The 14274-nt window shown below is 38.4% G+C and overlaps 1 protein-coding gene across 1 annotated transcript; it reads left to right on the forward strand.

Annotated features, from left to right (window-relative positions):
• Positions 1 to 4132: 4132 nt before the first annotated feature.
• On the forward strand, positions 4133 to 8378 carry LOC110607898 (Holliday junction resolvase MOC1, chloroplastic). Its single transcript, XM_021747063.2, has 6 exons — positions 4133 to 4664; positions 4926 to 5031; positions 5776 to 5828; positions 6240 to 6371; positions 6560 to 6632; positions 7693 to 8378. The coding sequence occupies exons 1-6, from the start codon at positions 4197 to 4199 to the stop codon at positions 7779 to 7781; spliced, it is 921 nt and encodes a 306-aa protein (XP_021602755.1). The 5' UTR covers positions 4133 to 4196; the 3' UTR covers positions 7782 to 8378.
• Positions 8379 to 14274: the final 5896 nt, after the last annotated feature.

Raw genomic sequence — 14274 nt, forward strand, 5'->3', positions numbered from 1 at the left:
AAAAGTTACTGAGTTTGAATCTCAGTTCGAGTTTAATATATTAAAAGTAGAGAATTTACCTTCATTCTACGCTCATAATCCCTTAGTCTTTGTTACCATTATATTCATTTTGTAAGAAAAAAAATTCAAATAAATTCTTATAAAATTATGCATAATTTTATTTTCTAACAAAAAAATTAATAGAAAAGAATTGAATTATTATAAAATTTTTATTCCAAACAAGTATTAATCCTTTGCAACAATATTTGAAGCCGTAATGGCAAGAGAAAAATCAATCCTTTGCAAGTTCAAAATCAATATCAAAGGGTACAACACAAGTCCTATATACGAAAACAAAAGGTTAAAAAGAAAAAAAGCAAAATCCAAGCATTAAACATCCCAGAAACAGGTAGGGATGGCTTTCTACAGACTCTACATAGTACAAATAGACAATAAAGGACACTCACTTTGCATATTTTGCCCCATAACCCATGCATAAAAGCAACTTTGGTCTGTATCTGACTAGGGTCATCTTGGTCATTTGAGATGCTGCTTTCTCCTCATTCCCATGAACTAATTTCTTAGAACTGAAGCTCAATTTTCTTAATATTTTGGGCCTTGAAAATTCCTCATTGTGACCTCTGTGCTTGTGTTCATTACTTGCTCTGTTCATGGATGAACTCCTGAAACTAAAGCTCATGATTCTATGCCACTTATTTCCTGAATGGCAAGGCCTTGCACTTAGTCCTGCGTGATCTCCTCCCTGCACCATTGGCTCTGCATGAGGAACAGCCGTGGTGGTGGGCTTGGGTGGGTATTTGATACCCATTTTCATACCCATTTGCACTATTCTAGCCCTTCTTGCAAATAAAACTCCCTTGGGCTCAGCCAGCCTTATGGGGCTCTTCGAACCTTCGTTAACAGGTCGTTGAGGACTCATCCATATGGGAGCTGGTGATCCGTTGGCCTCCATTGGCTTGGTTGGGCAGAGAATGACAGGGCTTGCATGTAAACAGTTCTGGTGGTCGTACTTCATGATCTCATCAGAATTCCAGTGGGTGAATGCACGTAAAGGCAACATGGACCATGCACGTCTATGATGGCGTCCTTTTTTAACAGTCTCAAGAGCCTCCACGAACGGATCAAAATCATCATTCCACAAACTCCTCTTTGTGAATGGAATCTTATAAATGGAATTTGGGCTTAAGGAAAACTTACCAGCTTTATGATCACCACCAGTAGCATTACCATTCGAGTATTTTTGACAAGGTGGAGGATTTAGAGGCATCACCTTTCCTTCACAGAATAACTCGTCAGCAAATGCCATGGCAGGAAGCGACTCGTGACGTTTCCTTTGATGCTTCCTCAGCCTTTCTTGCTGATAATCGATTGTATCGTCACTAGAGTCTGAATCACTATCATCATCGTCATGGTAAACGAGATCATTCTCACTGAAACGACGATTCGTTTCAAATTCAATATCATCCAAATTAAGACCATCACAAGATTTGGGAGTTGTGGTGGTGGATGTGGTGGTGGAGGAGGTTGTAGAATTAGTATTTGTGAGAACACTGGTGGAATCCAACGTCCTTTTGGAGGGGCTATTAGGGACACTGTAGAAACACATATTTTGATGAAACGGAGAAGAAGGACTTGTGGGTGCACTTGCAAAGAAAGAAGGATTAATGGAGACTTGAGCAGACATGGTGATTATAAATAATAAAGATACGATCTTTTTCAGACAAAAACAAAAGGGAAGGCAGGTACGATGAAGTGTTTGTTGTTGATCTTGATCCCAGAAACCAAGAAACCCAACTCCTCCAGTTCAAGTATAACGTTATATATGAAGAGTTGGGTCTCCTTTAGACATTAGCTTCCAAACTATCCTTCAAAAGTTTAGAAGATATATATAAAAAAGAAGGATTCTTGGTAACTGTCTGTTGCTATCTATAGACAAAACATTGCCAAGTCAACAAACCATTCATCACCCACATATCCATTTGATCAGATTTTCAAGTCCCTTGTCCATTTCCAACTATAACGCATCGTTTTTATACCTTTTCTTGATGTTTTTCTCCTCATTACATCTTCAAATATGTTTTTCTCCTTTCTTTAAATTGAAAAAAAATTATATTCTCTTTGACTGTTACGATGGATGGACGTTATTTGTCTATTTTTCCGTCAAAAAGATAAATTATTAAATATAATTTATTTTGACTATATATTTGAAAATTCAAGTTTAACTTTTTATTTTATTTTATTTTTTATTAACTCGTAAATATAAAATTTGTTTTTTTTTAATCATAATAGTATTCATTAAATTAAAATTGGCCCAAGGCCTACAAATCACAAGCATTACATAAACATATAAGGCCCAATTACAAAAGATAACCCAACTAAGCGGAACCTAGAATTGAACCGATAACCCGTGACCCGACCCACCCTGATGGTTGACCTTCAGCATGGCCGGACAATAACCTTTCTAGTAAATTTTGTCTTGGGATTAGCTTCATGCTATACTAATCAATGCATTTATTGATGTTATATCTATTTTTTATTATATTTAAAAAAATTTGTGGAATATGAAAATTATTAATTAAAACTTTGAACTATAATTCTTATAATGTAAACTAAATACTCAATCATAAGTGTATAAAACACATAACTGTATTTATGTCTTACATCGAAGATAATATGATGTTGGAGAAATAAGATATTTTTTTACTATGTAAGAAGTTTAACTTTATACAATCTTAGCATGTTCTCCTAACTCTATTTTTACTTTTTAATAGTATTAAAAATTCAAATTTTGACAAAATATTTAATAGTATTTTTACTTTTTAATAGTATAAAGATACTGTTCAATCGTAGGAATTAGAAATTAATCGAATCGAATTAATTTAAAAAATTAATTTAAATTTTTATTTATTTCAATTTAATTTTTAATTTTAAAAATTTCAGTTATTTCGATTTGATTTAATTTTAATCATAAAAAATTAAAAACAATAGATTTGATTTTAAAAAAATAAAAAAATCGAACCGAATCGAACCGATTAGTGATAATAATATATTATTTTTAAGTGATATTTATAATTTAGTCTCTAGATAATGTCATTATTAACAAGTCAGTCTCTTTATTTTTATAAATCTATTAAAATATTATTATTTTTTATTTCCGTCAACAAAATAGTTATTACGTCTTTTTTTTTTGTTAAAATTAGATAAAGAGGAGAGAAAAAATTTTTAAAATAAAATTTTACCCTCAAATAAAACTCCTTATTTAGTTATTGGATATTGCTATTATTAACAGGTTAGTTTCTACATTTTTAAAAATTTATTAAAACATTTTCATCTTTTTTTATATTTATTAAAATGTACTTATCGTTTCTTTCCATCAATGAAATAATCTCTATATTTTCTCATTTATCGTTTCTTTCCATTAATGAAATCGTCCCTTTATATATTTTAAAAAATCTATTAAAATGTTTTTATATTTTCTTATATCTATTAAAATGTTCTTATTATTTATTTTTATCAATAAAATAATATATATCTTTTCTGACATCTATTAAAATGTCCTTATTGTTTCTTTCCATTTAGTTTTTCCTAAAAAAAAGAAGAAGAAGAAAAATAAGAAGAAGAAGTAGAAGAAAATGAAGCAGAAGTAGAAGCAGAAGAAGAAGCAAAAATAAAAATAAAAGAAGAAGAAGAAGTATAAGTATAAGAAGGAGGAAGAATTGATGAAGAAGAAAAAGGAGGAGGAGGAAAATAAAGAAAAAAAAGGAGGAGGAGGAGGAAAATAAAAGGGGCATTTAATTTTTTATTATATTTTTAATGGTAAGAATAGATAAAAATATTAATTGTTAACGGAAATAAAAAGGTAACGTTTTAATAAATTTTTAAAAATATAAAAATTAATTTATTAATAATAGTAATACTCAAAAATTAAATTATAAATCTTTCTATTTTTAATAATAGAAAGATTAAATTATATTAAAATTAAAATATTTTAATTAAATTTTAAAATATTAAAATAAAATAAAAAAATAAAAATTTATTAAAAATTTAAATTCATCAAATTAAATCCAACTAAATCATTTAATTCATTTTAAAACAACCAACTGAGTGATGGTATATTTTTAATTAGCCTTTTATGCCCTGGCTCCAAAAAAGAGCTAAACTTTGAAGTTGAAATCTTTCTCCTTTTCATCTCTTTCATGTATGCAAATGCAAAGTTACAAACTTTGAATGAAATGGAAACCTTCAAAATCAGACCACAAATCCTACAATCCCCAAAACCCCAATTCATGAACTCACTCTTGCCGAGGCTCAAAGCCAATTTCTCTTTAATCCCATCTATATCTTACCTAAAACCCTTTTGCACTACAAATTCTCTCACTTCACCTCATGGCTTAAGAAGAAGCAGCTGCAGCAGTGATGGTGGTACTTCAAGGGACAGTGTCAAGGCTAGGGCTACTATAGCTGAAGCTGCAAGACGATTGAAGGAGGACTGGTTAGACTCTCTTTCTTGCCCCTGTCCTGATAATCAAACTCAGCTTTCTGCTTGCGGTGGAACTGATCCCGTCCCGAACAATGTGGGTCCCGAATGGGTCATCGGTGTCGACCCCGATGTTTCCGGTGCTCTCGCCCTCTTGAAAATTGATGAGTCCGGTTGTTCTGCTCAGGTAGACGCTCTTATTCAATTACCCATTTGCTATTTTTCAAGTTAAATGGTGAAACATGTTACCATTTATTCATAGTTTGGAATTGAATTATGGGTCGCCAAACAAAAGGGGAAAATTAAATTTTGCGGCTGCAATTTTCCCTCTTGTGATATTCCATTTAGTCAGAGAAACATTTTGGCATCTATTAGTTAATAATTTTCTCCGACTAAATAGGCACAGCTTGACCTGTCAATTTACATGATATATTCTTTTCCCTTGCAGGTGTTTGATGCACCTCACTTGAACGTTTTGGTTGGAAAAAGAATTCGGAAGCGTTTAGATGCTAAGTCTATTGTTCAGTTGCTTCGTAGTTTTGATGCTCCAATTGGTATGGTTATCTTTCGCAAGATTATTGTTATTCTCAAACTTATTTGTTACGCTGATTTATTTGATTCTGAATACTTTATTGTTAGTCCGTGGTTGTTATCTCTCTCTCTCTCTTTCCTTCCTTTTGGTTCATCTTGAGTGGCTTATCAATATGCATTTACATGTGCCTGTCAATGTGTTAAAGGTGCATTGGTTCCTCCTTAGATGTTTGTTTTTCCGTGGCCCATTGAGAGGCAAGACTAAAATTCACCATCTCATGATTGTTATGGAGATTATCAGTAGCTCTCGGATACCTCCAAAATGTAAGAGGTGGAGGTGATTTCATTGAGAAACAACGGATGAAATATAATTAGAATTGATGGTCTTTTTAGAATGAAACTTCATTGATAAGACACAGAATGACAGTGCCATGATTTTGTCTAAGTACATAAAGTCATAATGATTAGCATAAACATGGTAGTAGATCACCTTCTTTTGCTTTAACGTTGCGGTAAAACCTTGTAACCAGTATATGAATTAAATTATGTGTTTCTGGTTCATTTATGCTATAGGCTTTGCCATTTACTTGTCTGCACCTATGTATCTGAGAAATTTTCTAGTTCGCATTAGTTGATATATTTGGTGTGTGTTCATTTTATAACCTTTGGTTATATATGGTTATGGTACCTGCATCTCTTGATTTCTGTCATCAATTGCTATTTATGCTTGAAAAACTACAAAGCATTATGTTTTTTTCTCATTTCAGGAACTACTGCATACATTGAGCAATCGATGCCATTTCCAAAAGACGGGAAACAGGTTAGTGTGGCATATCAATAAGAATAGTATTCTTTTCTATTTTGACTTCCTTTTGTGGTTCAGCAATAATAATGTTTAAAAAAAGATTAAACTGGCAGTACTTTGATTGTACCTGTGGTAAGAGGTCGGCAACCTATTGTCCATGCAGCTGAGGAATTGTCCTGTACATCTTTTCCTCATAGAGACTGCTTCAATTTACTGAATTGTCTTAAGAACTGTGCCATTCTGGTGGCGAATTTTGTTATATTTAATGTCTTTTAAACCTTTAAATGGCTTCTATTTTGAGTTTGTGGTGAATATGAGAAAGAAGTGTGTCTCTCTGTGTGTGATTTTTTTTTTGTTTGTTTTTTTTGGGGGTGTGTGCGGCAATGGAGGCCTCAATACTGAGTATTTTTCTATGCTTCTATAAAGGGATGGTGGAGTGGAGGATTTGGTTATGGATTATGGATTGGCATATTAGTGGCATCTGGATACTCTGTAGTTCCAGTGCCATCTGTAACATGGAAGAATGAATATGAGCTCTCTGGAAGCAGCTGTACAAAGGTTGGTGTATTTCTTAATTCATGTTGTTTGTTTTTCTGATTCATCAAACATGGTTATTGGACGCACAGTTGCACACACCATTTGCCCTAGATATTACTCTTACCAACTGGGTGCAAAAATTCTTGCACAATCTTTAATAAATTTTCATAAGATCAACTTTATTCATAATTGATGTTGGATTTTGACAGGATGAAAGTCGAAGGGTTGCATCAACATTATTTCCATCACTGAGTTCAGTGCTGACGAGGAAAAAAGACCATGGTAATTGTTATGTGTCCTTAACCCCTTAAAGTATCATCATTTAATTGTGTTGGAAATGTGCTTACTAGTCCCTCAAATGCTTGCCTCAATAGTCTTCAGTTTTCTTTTCCATGATCTCAGCATAAGGTCCTCGACTTGATGCATGAGCCAGTATCTCTTGGATGGCCTGGACACATGCTCTTCAATGGAACTTTCAATTTCCAATAATAGAGTTTTGCTTGTGACTGAGTTTCAAAATTAACATAACTTATAATTTTTGTCATATGAATTTAGAAGTTCCATGTTAGGTAACTAATCAGACTCCCATCCTCTATTATCAGTGCACTTTGAATAAGCCTTGTCCTGATCTATTTGGGATCAGCTATATGGATTCTTTCCCAACATATTCTACAATCTATCAAGAGATTAAATCCCTCTTTACTACATTTGTTAAGATATTTACATGGTCCTTTTTTGGCTTCTGTCATATGAGACTCATTCCATGCTAGTGCATTGCATCATCAGGGATATGTTCTATATGATCATACAAATTGGAGCCACCTTCTCTCTATATTCTTGAATTATTCTCTCTCTCTCACACATCATGATAGACCCATATAATAGAAATGATCCATTTGTGGCACCCAATACCATCAGTCTGCTAGCATTAGCAGAGTTGCAGAGTGTGGATTTAGTTTTTAGCTCTGTTTAATTTGAAAATTTTAGGGGCACTCAGTAATTTCAACTTCTGATTTACCTGAGCTCTGCTCTCATTGATTAGAGAAATGCAACGGCATGAGGCATGAACTAATTAAAATGGCAAGGAACAAGGGTGGATCCCTATCCCTCGTGTGATAGAAAATCCATCTCTGCCTTGTTACCTCACTTCATTCCTGTATGAGGTGAAATCATTTGAAATTTAATCCGTAGTTTGGCTGCCATCTTTACATAAATGAGAATCATTTTTCTCAAAACTTGCAAATTTTGCTGGGACGTGAGTATTACTAGCACAAGCTCCAAAAAATAATGCTACCTTCAAATTCAAGAGAATCCATTTTTCATTAGTATTTGATATTTGCAGGAAGAGCAGAGGCATTACTTATTGCTGCATACGGCAAAGGCCTGAAGTTGAATTCAGGCACATCATGCATTTCAGATGAATTGCCTTAAATCTGGCAGATTGCTTGGCAGCCCACTCTCACCTCTATGTTCTTTATACTGACGCTACTTGCAAAATTTGTGAGCACGAGTTGCAAGATGAAGCAGCTGATAAATGAAGAGCATAAAGAATTTTGGCCATGAGAGCATTGATAACCCTGACGTTCATGGTGGCAGGAGAAAAAAACGAGGAGATTTCTTGCAGACAGATGGCCATTGTTTTGTGAATTGGTATTGTTTTGGGCCCCTCCAATTCACGAGGTTGGCATATTCGTAAATTGTAAGATAAACGTGGTGGCTTAAGGCTTATCATTTGCTGTCTACCTGACATTGTTCAACAGGAGAATTTGTACAAATGTTCCCAGGTGCTTTTTCCTCCTTAAAAAAAAAAAAATCTCATTTCAATTGAGATACAGTTTTATAATTTAAATATTTTGATTAAGAAAACAATGTAGCATGCCCACTATAAACGTCTCCATTTTCATGTATCATCATATAAACTCATCTTCATGTTTGCCAATTTCTCTCCCAGTTTTAAATTCTAAAATTTCTTAACAACGGTATCTGAACAAATCATCTGATTATCCCAAATGCTTTTGCTTTTTTGTGTATAATATTCCGATTATTGTATATTAGCGAAGAAGACGTTTCTTTTAAGAAGACAAAAGACGGTTCTTCCTTTTTATTCATTTTCATTTTGTCTGTTAGTGACGTCTAATCGATTTTTGTTTTTATTCAAATATTTACGTACGGACGTGTTAGAACACTCCTCTAGACAGTCGTTTAACGTGCGTGCTGTTAAGATTGCGAAATGACTGAGTTAGTTATTCTCGCTCATGCCACATTTTCGGGTTGAGTTTTTCATGAGTAGGTTGCGCATGTAATCAATTTGATCTGTCTCTCATCATAGGGTTGGGTCACGCAATTTTGGGTCGACCTACCTACTTGTGGTTTGATAAATTTTAAACCCGTATTTTTCTCCCGGTCAGACATCAAATCCGCATTTTTCTCTAGGAATCATCAAATTATATAAAAATTAAAAATAGATTACTAATAGTTTCATCTATTATTAAACGAAAGTAACGATTTTTCATAATTAAATTATACTATAATTATTCATGATGATCGCTGGATTTCTTCACCCCGGTATAAAGGCCAGGCCCATGAAAACAGTTCATGATCCGAAGGCTTCAATATTCCCCTCGAGAGCCAGGTCCAGCCCGCTCAGTCACAGGGCCGGACTCCGCCTAGACTCCTCAAGCAAACCAGCCCAAACCTCTCGGCCCAGTAATCAGGCCCTCACCAGGCTCAACTTCAGCCCTACCATTCAACCCAGCCCGGAAAGGGGAAAATGACCAAGATGCCCCGCTGGTAGGTCCTTCCGCATGCGTATCAGAGGAGAATCATATGTATCAGAGGAGAATTAATGGCCGTTACGCATGGAGCAGGCGCCTGACACATCCGTACATACGGAGCTAGGCGACAGAAGACAGCTAGCATTATGGCAGAGAGACAGATATATATATCACGGTAGAGGCCACGCAGAGGGCTCTCTCTTCTTCTTCCTTTTCCTTCCTGGACACCATTTTTATTCTTTCTGTAACCCTTGCCTAAATATACTACTCTGAGCCATAAAATCTGACTTGAGCGTCGGAGGGCCTCTGCCGGGGCATACCCGGTAGGCCCCTGACCATTCTTTCTTATTTTACAGGTCCTTTCACCAGGTAAAACATGGAGAGACCCATCAGGGAGCCCAGCAAGAAGGGACCCAGAAGAAAACCAGATCTATCATGGACCAGGAAGAGGAAAATATTTATCAAATGGCGCCGTCTGTGGGAAACGAAAGAGATTTTACTATCTCAAAAGTTTTCAGATCCACCCATTGAGATCCACATAAGGTACGAAAGTTTGAGCAAATAACCCAGCTGAAAAGAAAGGTTCATTGTGCTAAAGAATATTTTGATGGTCTCCAGATAATTTATTTTAATATTTATTAGATTTTATTACGGCTGATTTTTTTTTTCTTTGAAGTCTGGTGAATATTTTCTGTAAAAGGAAAAAAGGGTGAGGAATATATGTATTTGTTGGAATTCTGAGGTCTGCTGTAAAAAAAAAAAGAAAAGGGGAAGAAAAGAAAAGAGAAAGAGAAGAAGAAGGCGAGAGAAAAAGAAGAGGAGTCCGTAAAAAAAAAAAAAAAAAAAAAAATTATTATCAGCAAACAATCTGGTCGTACTGATTGAAATCATGTCCAAAATTTGCAAAATCTCAAGAGAAGCTAAAAAGATTAACAAGCCGTGGTTGCTGAGTGAGAGTAGTCATCCTGGAAGAAGACTAAAACTGAAAAAGGTATGGAGAAAGAGAAGAAGGAGGTGAGAGAAAGAGAGGAGGAGTGGAGCTGCCAAAAACGCGCCGACCTGAGACGGAAGATGCTAGTCTGGTCGAGCTCCAAGAAGTGAGGTCGGCATGACCAGGTAGCAATCCGACCTCGTAGGCCGGCGCGGCATGACAAGGTAGCAATCCGACCTTGAAGGTCGGCGCGACCATGTAATAATGCGACCCTGTGGGTCGGCATGGAAATGAACGACTGCATACACGAAGGAGTTTCTTATTTATCTAGAAGGCAGGAAGAGGCAGCACTAAGACACTTGAACTTGCGATGCGAGGATAATGGGTTAGATAATTTGAATGAAGCCAGAGACGTGCCAGTGGCTAGTGTGACTGACGTTCCTTTTCTAGGAAAGAATGAAGAACAGATTGCATGAGTGGCGCAATTGGTTATTGAGGAAATGAAAGATTATTCGGAGGAGTTACGGACTTCGCCGGTCGGCCTGATAGTGTTGGTGGGATGTCCGGAGCACCACTCCCTCATCACCACCCATCTCCTCTCTGATGAAAGAGGTCGTCAACCCTGCTAGAGTGTTAGTAAAGGAAGGAGGAGTGCTCCCATTCGATAAAGGAGATCAGCTTCTCAGAGATTTGTTGCAAAGATTGTGGGAGGACGGAGAGCTCGGCAAGATTTGCTGTAGAGTTACAAGAGGTCGGCGAGCATGGCAAGACCTACTGCAGAGTTACAGGAGGTCGGAGCTCGGCTAGATCTGATGCACTGTCGTTGCGGCTCTATTTATTTCTAATCATGTTTCTAAATTTGCATCCCTGAGAAATCAGTGACTCCCGCGGCTGCAAGAGTTGGCGAAATCGCCAAGAGAGAATCGATTGCCGTGAACTGGGTAAGGATGGTCGACTTCCTGCGCAAGGCCCAATCGGAAGAAGTTATTTTGCTGCCATGAGCTAGGGGCAGGGTCCCAAACGACGTCGTGGCCATGGAAGAAGGGAAATTGTAGAAGATTCCCGGCTTTCGAGAGAGAGAAGGATAGAAAACAACTCCGGATCTCTGTCGATGAACAGAGAACCCAGACTCATGTGAATTGACTGCGAAAATTGGGAGAAGAGCAATTTGGGTCCCGCAAGGGCTAAGGTTTGTTTTGTGGTCTGAAAGATTTGACCACCAAATTCAATGGTGGTAATATCTGTCAAACAATCATGGGACCGCCCCAGCTAGTAAATCCCAACCGAGAACAATCCTCTACAGCCATGAACACTTCCGAAGAATGGATCAGACATCAATCACGCTCTGACCCCACAATCATGGTTCCTCGAGGACACAGAGGTACGATCCCATAGAACGAAGAATTACTATTTTAGTTTTTAAAATTAATAATATTTAGATAAAAATAAAACAAGATAAATGTAAAATAATTAATATATTGCTCAGTAAATAAATAGATCAATAAAACAATAACAGCATAACTTTAATTATTATTTTAAATGCCCATGATATATATGCTCCAGGACCCAAATGGCATGCTTCGCATGTAAATAGTAAGATTAAATTTAATTAAAATATATCTCTATGAGTTTAGATATCCTAATAATTGCTCACATTGTATAGATTGAAAAATCTTGGAGAAATTTACATATGCAAATATATTGTTCATTGCATCTCTAAAAATTGCATGAGTTAAATACTTGCATGAAACCAAGGGACATGTGAGACATATTATTTATTGACGGATATTATTGAATTAACAATGAGCATCCTTGTTATATACGCTCTGTGCAAGCTCTTATTTTGCAGAAAAATCCTGAATCTTTCAAAAGTCCGGGATCCCCAAGATCTCCCGGATGAAGACCGGGATCCCCAAGATCTCCCGGGTAAACAAAGAAGACCGGGATCCCCAAGATCTCCCGGGTAAACAAAAAAGACCGGGATCCCCAAGATCTCCCGGGAAAACAAAAAAGACCGGGATCCCCAAGATCTCCCGGAAAAACAAAAAAGACCGGGATCCCCAAGATCTCCCGGGAAAACAAAGACCGGGATCCCCAAGATCTCCCGGGTAAACAAAGAAGACCGGGATCCCCAAGATCTCCCGGATGAAGCCCGGGATCCCCAAGATCTCCCGGATGAAGCCCGGGATCCCCAAGATCTCCCGGATGAAGACCGGGATCCCCAAGATCTCCCGGGTAAACAAAAAAGACCGGGATCCCCAAGATCTCCCGGGTAAACAAAAAAGACCGGGATCCCCAAGATCTCCCGGGAAAACAAAAAAGACCGGGATCCCCAAGATCTCCCGGGAAAACAAAGACCGGGATCCCCAAGATCTCCCGGGTAAACAAAGAAGACCGGGATCCCCAAGATCTCCCGGGTAAACAAAAAAGACCGGGATCCCCAAGATCTCCCGGGAAAACAAAAAAGACCGGGATCCCCAAGATCTCCCGGAAAACAAAGACCGGGATCCCCAAGATCTCCCGGGTAAACAAAAAAGACCGGGATCCCCAAGATCTCCCGGGAAAACAAAGACCGGGATCCCCAAGATCTCCCGGGTAAACAAAGAAGACCGGGATCCCCAAGATCTCCCGGGTAAACAAAAAGACCGGGATCCCCAAGATCTCCCGGGAAAACAAAAAAGACCGGGATCCCCAAGATCTCCCGGGTAAACAAAAAAGACCGGGATCCCCAAGATCTCCCGGGAAAACAAAAAAGACCGGGATCCCCAAGATCTCCCGGAAAACAAAGACCGGGATCCCCAAGATCTCCCGGGTAAACAAAAAAGACCGGGATCCCCAAGATCTCCCGGGAAAACAAAGACCGGGATCCCCAAGATCTCCCGGGTAAACAAAGAAGACCGGGATCCCCAAGATCTCCCGGGTAAACAAAAAAGACCGGGATCCCCAAGATCTCCCGGGAAAACAAAAAAGACCGGGATCCCCAAGATCTCCCGGGTAAACAAAAAAGACCGGGATCCCCAAGATCTCCCGGGAAAACAAAAAAGACCGGGATCCCCAAGATCTCCCGGAAAACAAAGACCGGGATCCCCAAGATCTCCCGGGTAAACAAAAAAGACCGGGATCCCCAAGATCTCCCGGGAAAACAAAGACCGGGATCCCCAAGATCTCCCGGGAAAACAAAGACCGGGATCCCCAAGATCTCCCGGGTAAACAAAGAAGACCGGGATCCCCAAGATCTCCCGGGTAAACAAAAAAGACCGGGATCCCCAAGATCTCCCGGGAAAACAAAAAAGACCGGGATCCCCAAGATCTCCCGGGTAAACAAAAAAGACCGGGATCCCCAAGATCTCCCGGGAAAACAAAAAAGACCGGGATCCCCAAGATCTCCCGGGAAAACAAAAAAGACCGGGATCCCCAAGATCTCCCGGGAAAACAAAGACCGGGATCCACAAGATCTCCCGGGTAAACAAAGAAGACCGGGATCCCCAAGATCTCCCGGGTAAACAAAAAAGACCGGGATCCCCAAGATCTCCCGGGAAAACAAAAAAGACCGGGATCCCCAAGATCTCCCGGAAAACAAAGACCGGGATCCCCAAGATCTCCCGGGTAAACAAAAAAGACCGGGATCCCCAAGATCTCCCGGGAAAACAAAGACCGGGATCCCCAAGATCTCCCGGGAAAACAAAGACCGGGATCCCCAAGATCTCCCGGGTAAACAAAGAAGACCGGGATCCCCAAGATCTCCCGAGTAAACAAAAAAGACCTGGATCCCCAAGATCTCCCGGGAAAACAAAAAAGACCGGGATCCCTAAGATCTCCCGGGTAAACAAAAAGATCGGGATCCCCAAAATCTCCCGGAAGTATAAAATCCCCAAGATCTCCTGACAAAAGAAGACCTCACTGAGGTCCTAGCAAAAGAAGACCTCAATAAGGTCTTGACAAAAGAAGACCTCACTGAGGTCCTAGCAAAAGAAGACCTCAATAAGGTCTTGACAAAAGAAGACCTCACTGAGGTCCTAGTAAAGGAAGACCTCAATAAGGTCTTGACAAGAGAAGACCTCAATAAGGTCTTGACAAAGGAAGACCTCAATAAGGTCTTAGCAAAAGAAGACCTCAATGAGGTCTCACCAAGAGAAGACCTCAACGAGGTCTTGACAAAAGAAGACCTCACTGAGGTCCTAGCAAAAGAAGACCTCAATAAGGTCTTGACAAAAGAAGA

Source organism: Manihot esculenta, chromosome 2, assembly GCF_001659605.2.
Source record: "Manihot esculenta cultivar AM560-2 chromosome 2, M.esculenta_v8, whole genome shotgun sequence".
NCBI lineage: Eukaryota > Viridiplantae > Streptophyta > Magnoliopsida > Malpighiales > Euphorbiaceae > Manihot > Manihot esculenta.